The sequence below is a fragment of the Eimeria mitis genome, genomic scaffold (genome assembly GCF_000499745.2).
Source record: "Eimeria mitis Houghton genomic scaffold, Emh_scaff55, whole genome shotgun sequence".
Lineage (NCBI taxonomy): Eukaryota > Apicomplexa > Conoidasida > Eucoccidiorida > Eimeriidae > Eimeria > Eimeria mitis.
The window spans coordinates 31,271-37,270 of record NW_013573771.1 but is presented as its reverse complement, the minus strand read 5'-3'; the positions used below and the strand labels follow the sequence as shown (position 1 = coordinate 37,270).

Here is a 6,000-nt window from a genome sequence, read left to right as displayed (position 1 = left end):
ATATATATATATATATATATATATATATATATATATATATATATATATATATATATATATATATATCCCACAAGGAGGGCCTGAGGTGAAGGCAGAATGTAATGCCTGTGCCCTCTTGCAATATCAGGAAGTCGACAACTTGCTCAAGTACGAGTATGGCGATCTACGCGTTCGACTGGACAGAAAGATCACATTTGCCAACCCGACAGATGAATCCGAAGGCGAAATGGAAACTGAAGAATCTGGAGAGTTCGATTAACCTGCAACAGTATGCAACTTTTGGGCCTGCGGTTTGCGTCAGGGCTGCCGCCCACGCGGCAGGCTCTCGAATCCTGAAGGGGATGCACCGAAAGAATATGAAACGGTGTGCAGGCAGCAGACTATGCGCACTTTATCCCCTTACGCAAATAACATGCTTTGTTGATGATTATAAGAAATGAACTTTTGAGGCTGCACAAACGGTACTGCCGTGTTTGGTGGTATCTTACACTCACGCCATGCACACAAGCGGGCATGCGAGTGTTGTTGAAACTGATACGAGTAAAATCCAAAACAACTAGCTGGCTCGAAACAAAGTAAGGGTGGTCACTCGCGATGAGCGCCTGAGTGAGAATGCGCAACGATGGCAAAACACTCTGGTGTTTCTTCTGATTCAACGAACTGTTGGAGGGTAGCGGTCGTAAAGCCTTCCTGTCGCAGCCACCAGATTCTGCAGCAAATAAAAGGGAATGCAAGAGGAAAACACCCATAAACTAGCCTGTCTTAAATCGCACCGGAGGTTAGTATTTGTGCATGCTGCATCACAAACCTAAGCCAGAGATCACAACCCGTTGACAATTTCACTTCCTTGGATGAGGAGGTACTAACGATAATTAAAGTCAGCGGCTCCACCTNCAACCCGTTGACAATTTCACTTCCTTGGATGAGGAGGTACTAACGATAATTAAAGTCAGCGGCTCCACCTATAAGGATCAACAATTACCGGGAGATATCTAAAATTCTCTTCACCATATTCCCGATTTCGCGCTTCCTGTCGGTCGCCCCAGTAGCCCACCTGCACGAAAGCCAGAGTGTGTTCCCATCACACCGTTTGTTCACAACACTCGAGTCTTTGCTGTTTGTGCCATGAATATATCCGAAAGGTAAGCGCAACGGCAGAAACAAACAAAAAAGACGACGGACCCGGAGAGTGAAAAGAGCAAAGATATTTCCGTAAGCGTGAAGCCTTGGCTGAGAAGAAACTCCGTCCCAACAAACGACTCCGTCGTGCATCTGCGCAAAGCTCCAAAGGAGAACGACAGAGAGAAATAGCTCGGGAGCCTCTAAAACATGAAAAGAGCACCAAATGGGACAGCCACACTCACAGTGAAGGAGTCACAACGCCTTTAATGTGCCTGGTTACACACACTGGATACAAACGCCTCCGTCAAANCACAGTGAAGGAGTCACAACGCCTTTAATGTGCCTGGTTACACACACTGGATACAAACGCCTCCGTCAAATGAGTGCGACTGTTCGCCGATTACGTCTGCAACTGCGTATGCTGCTGCAGACGCCGCTGCCAGTACACATATGCATATTTCTCCAGCTGTCAGTGACGAACTGCACGGAAAGGCTTACCTATGGTGACAGCATGTGGCAATGCAAACGCAAAACTTGAGTCTTGACTCTGTGGCGTCTCGAGCTGACGCAAAGCATCTGCGCCCGTTCCCAAAATTCCGCAAGTGAAAAACAGCCTAAAACTCAAGCCCTACATGTCCATTGAAGTGAAAGAATCGACATGCGTCTTTTCAGTTCCACAGCGACGCAAGCCGTGAGGCCTTTGCAGCAGCTGCGTGAGGCCTTTGCAGCAGCTGCGACACTGAATGCCTGGAATCCAAATAATGGAACCTAAAGCATGAATGCGTGAGGCGCACCTTAGGGCAACGTCGGATCCCCCACCGCACAAGTGTTTAGCAACGCCGAGTACATTTGAGGTGCATCTGCCCCTGAAGTGCTCCCCCAAGACATCGTCGATTCTGCAGAGAGCCACAGAGCAAACATGACGTGTGGAAAAAAGACAAGGAATGCCTTGCCATTTGGTTGCCGACCTCAAACCGCAGCTTCGTAACAATGTCCCTGCAACGTAACAACGACTGCTAAAGCGAGGGACGAAAACACCAGCAGCTGCAGTTCCTCGCATGTTTAGGCAAAACATTCGAAAAGGTGTGCAAGTTGGTTTGCGGCGCTCCCTGGTGTCACTGCAGATTCAGAAACGTGACCGCGTAAATGCAGCAACAGCAGCAGTATGCTTACTGTGTAGCAAGCACACTGGCGGTGTAGCTGCATTTACGCCGTCACCATTCCCAGAACAGCAGCAGCTAGGATTCCAGAATCATAGGCCAAGTTGTATAGGGCGTTCAGGCACTTCCAGCCACGTTACACAAGTCATCGCAACTAACAACAGCAGCAGCAGCGGCAGCAGCGCTAGCAGCAACAGAAACAGCGGCAACACGCACCTCTTCATGCTGGGCCCCCCGCCTTCCCCCAGTGTCTGGGCAATTGCGAAGAACTCCTCGGCACTGCCATCTTCAACGCAGCGCAGGATTCTTGGCTTGGGTCCTCGCTTGGCTGCATGGTTTGGCTCCTCTCCTACGTTGGTTGCTTCTGCGACATTTGCTAAGGAATGCATTCCATCCCCATTCACTTTGCATNCTCCTCTCCTACGTTGGTTGCTTCTGCGACATTTGCTAAGGAATGCATTCCATCCCCATTCACTTTGCATCTTTCGCCGCGTGTCTCTTTGGCCCCCTCCTGCTCCAGCCGAGGTTTTGGGACAGCGAAGCGGCAACCGTATTCAAACAGTTTCTTGAAAAATCCCGGGATATGCGGCCTGCGCAGACATTTGCACACATCATTAAGCCCTGAACCCTATACCCTCGATTCCCTACGGCCCCTCTCACGCCACTTCCGCTATTCCGAAGCAAAGGAGGTCAGCCTACAAGCCTACAACCTTAAATCCTAAGCGCTCCTCGTAGCAACGGTCCATTAATTAAGGGCAAAACTTTCCATCGAACCCGTGAGGTGGGAGGTGGGCTCACACGCGTAAGGGGCCTTTGCAAGCGATGTACTTGACGAGCGCCACCAGAGAGAAATCCGCAATGTCCATTCGCAGACGAACAGGAGGCACGGGCAGAGCGGCCCCGCTGCTGCTGGTTGATGCGGGGTTGCTGCAGCTCGCATTGGTGCCAGTGGCTGCAGGAGTCAGGCTAGCAAGAGCTTGTGGAGGCCTTCCGATAACAGAAGAAGCAGCATCACCAACAGTACGCGTTTGTGCTGGGTCGGACAGTGCTGAAGCGGCTGGCCCTGCCGTCATTTCTTCTCCAAGCAAAGGATTTCCCAAGCTGGTGTTCTCCTCCACGGCTGTTTCCACGGTCGCCGCAGCAGCAGCCTTGCGTCGCTCAGCAGCAGCAACAGCAGCAGGATGTAGCGGTCGGAGGGAGTTGGGATTGCGAAATGTCTTATCCTTGGCCTCCTTGCAGTAGCGCCGCGCTTCACGGTCGACAACAATACAGCGAACACCTCTATGTTGTCTCGGAGCATGCGTATGCAGGGCGCCGGGAGCTCCCGCTGCTGCTGCTGCTGCTGGTACTTGTGGTGCTGCTGCTGCCGGCTCGCGTTGTGCATTCGCCGCGACCGCAACGGCCGACCAGCAGCACAGCCAGCGCGTCAGGTCACCTTTGCCTAAAGACAATCAACAACGGCCCANGCAACGGCCGACCAGCAGCACAGCCAGCGCGTCAGGTCACCTTTGCCTAAAGACAATCAACAACGGCCCACCGGCTCTCAGAATGCGCACAATGCAGAACAGATTGCCTGCATGCAATGCGTGCAAATGAAGGACATGCTGACGGAGAATGATGTATACTGAAAAGATGGTCCCCAACTTTACTTGCAAGCATCTCTATATTGTGATGTTTCGTATTTCACTATCAGTCAAGAAGTTGACGGTGAAACGATCACAAACATAAGCCGAACGCTCCACAAAAGAACAACCGCCGCCCTATGCACATGCCTACACCGCTCTCCAGCATAATTGGACAAGCCAGTGAGAAGAATATGGTGATGCTAGTTTGCTCCTGCTCAGCATGCACAAACATCTCGTTTGGCTTAACCTCCATATATTATAAATATGCATTCGAATGAGTACAACGAGATCACGAGAACGCATATTCGGAATACAACTTGGTGAATAGATCCATGTACGCGTCTCCACTTGGGTGTATAAACAATGAAAGACAAACGCAGAGCAGCTAAAGAAGGTAAAAAGGAAGACTCACCAGCCCCCAGTTCTACGATAAGTGTTTCGTCAAGGCTTGACTTTTTCAGGTGGCTGTGCAGGAGACACAAAGCCAAGAGCTGCAGGAGCTGTTTCTGATGTTTGTTCAGCCGCTGCTGCAGCTGCTGCAGCACCTGCAATATCGCGCTCGATCGATCTTGCTGAGGCAGTAGCAAAGCTCTCTTCAAGTCAGCTTCAAGCCATGCTAGGGGATGCCCCTCTGCTGCTGCAGTTCCCGTGTCCAGCGGCACTTGTGTTGCGTCTGCAGCTGCTCGCAGCAGCAGCAGCGCTTCTTCTTCCCTTTCGCTATGACGCTCTCCAGTCACGCCGCTGCAGCAATTCAATATGAATATTGAGGCAGGCAGCTTTTCCAGAGAGTCCCACTGAGGTACAGCAGCTCCCACCGGTGCTTTTNTATGAATATTGAGGCAGGCAGCTTTTCCAGAGAGTCCCACTGAGGTACAGCAGCTCCCACCGGTGCTTTTGCTGTAGGTGGCGTCGCTGCTGCTGTTTCCGCTGTTGCTGCTTCTTTTGGGGACATGTTGTTTAGATACAACAGGGAATATCTGTAAGCGTCAGATATCTTGGCCTCAAATTCCGAAGTGAGCGCTGCTGCTGTCTCCGGGCTTTCCACGTAGTCCCCATGCTGCAGCTTCTGTTGTAGATGGTCCTCCTGGCGCTGCTGCTCCGACTGGTCAAGTCGCTGCTGCTGTGGTAAATTGGCGCCGGGTTGCATAAAGGGGAGACAGTGCGAGAAGGCGATGTCTCTTGCTTTCGTGCATTTCTTCAGGTGGGCCTGGACCCGGAGTGCGTATATGGAGTGGCTGCTGTCCATGGGGCATGCAATACGCTCCCCATGCCTGCCGCTGCTGATTCGATTACGGCTCAAGATCCCGTCATTTGGCGCTGCTTCCGTTGCTGCTGTTCCTTTTGCTGCCTCTTCCAATGCTCCTTTTGCTGCTTCGGAGGCTGCTGCTGCTGCTTCAGATGTTCTACCGGGAGATGCCCTTCCGCTTGCCGTCCCCAATGACACCCCTGAAGCTGCAGTTGATGCTGAAGGGTGGAGGGCTGCTGCCACAGCATGGAGGTTGCTGCTGGTCAGGGGGCCCTCCCCTCCAGGCTTTGGCCGCTTCAAGGCCCCTCCAAGCCTCTCGCTTGGGGCCCCATGGAGCATCCTGGTATCCGTAGAGAGGGCTTCCGGGTCCTCAATCTCCGGCACCGGCATAGGGGGGACCCTGAGCTCTGAAGGGACTTTCCCTTTTCTGCAATCCGGAGCTTGGAAGTTGCCTACAGACGCCCCTCGACGCCTAAAACCCAAGCCTTGTACTTAAACTTTCAAAAAAAATCCCAAAGGAATTTCATGAATAACATAGCTAGGACGATTAAGACGATACGAAGGAGTGGCCGCTGCGGCGTATACAGATCGTCGGGTGAGGGGCCCCGGGAANGACGATTAAGACGATACGAAGGAGTGGCCGCTGCGGCGTATACAGATCGTCGGGTGAGGGGCCCCGGGAATTGAGTGGAGGCAATTTAGGGAAAGTTCTATGGAGGATGAGGAAGGATGTAATGATACTTCGTGTTTTAAGGTTTATTGTTAATTCCTCATGGTTCCCTGTGTCCGGAAAAGCTGAGGCATTTACGCAAGGCCTCTCGGTCGAGGATCTCGTCTTTAAAAACTT

General features: G+C 51.9%; 2 protein-coding genes across 2 annotated transcripts in view; one reads left to right on the top strand and one right to left on the bottom strand.

Annotated features, from left to right (window-relative positions):
* EMH_0053790 (uncharacterized protein) overlaps positions 1-259 on the top strand; it is a gene marked incomplete at both ends in the record, with an annotated part of 4,474 nt that extends 4,215 nt beyond the window's left edge. Inside the window, 1 exon segment of the mRNA XM_013500522.1 lies at positions 128-259. Within this exon segment, the coding sequence (XP_013355976.1) occupies positions 128-259 (132 nt within the window).
* Positions 260-2,682: 2,423 nt separating this feature from the next.
* EMH_0053680 (uncharacterized protein) lies at positions 2,683-5,543 on the bottom strand (the record flags this gene model as incomplete). The annotated part of the gene is given in 6 exon segments (XM_013500521.1): positions 2,683-2,693; positions 2,697-2,872; positions 3,081-3,723; positions 4,320-4,580; positions 4,703-4,732; positions 4,736-5,543. Coding segments are annotated over 6 exon segments (1,929 nt in total).
* Positions 5,544-6,000: the final 457 nt, after the last annotated feature.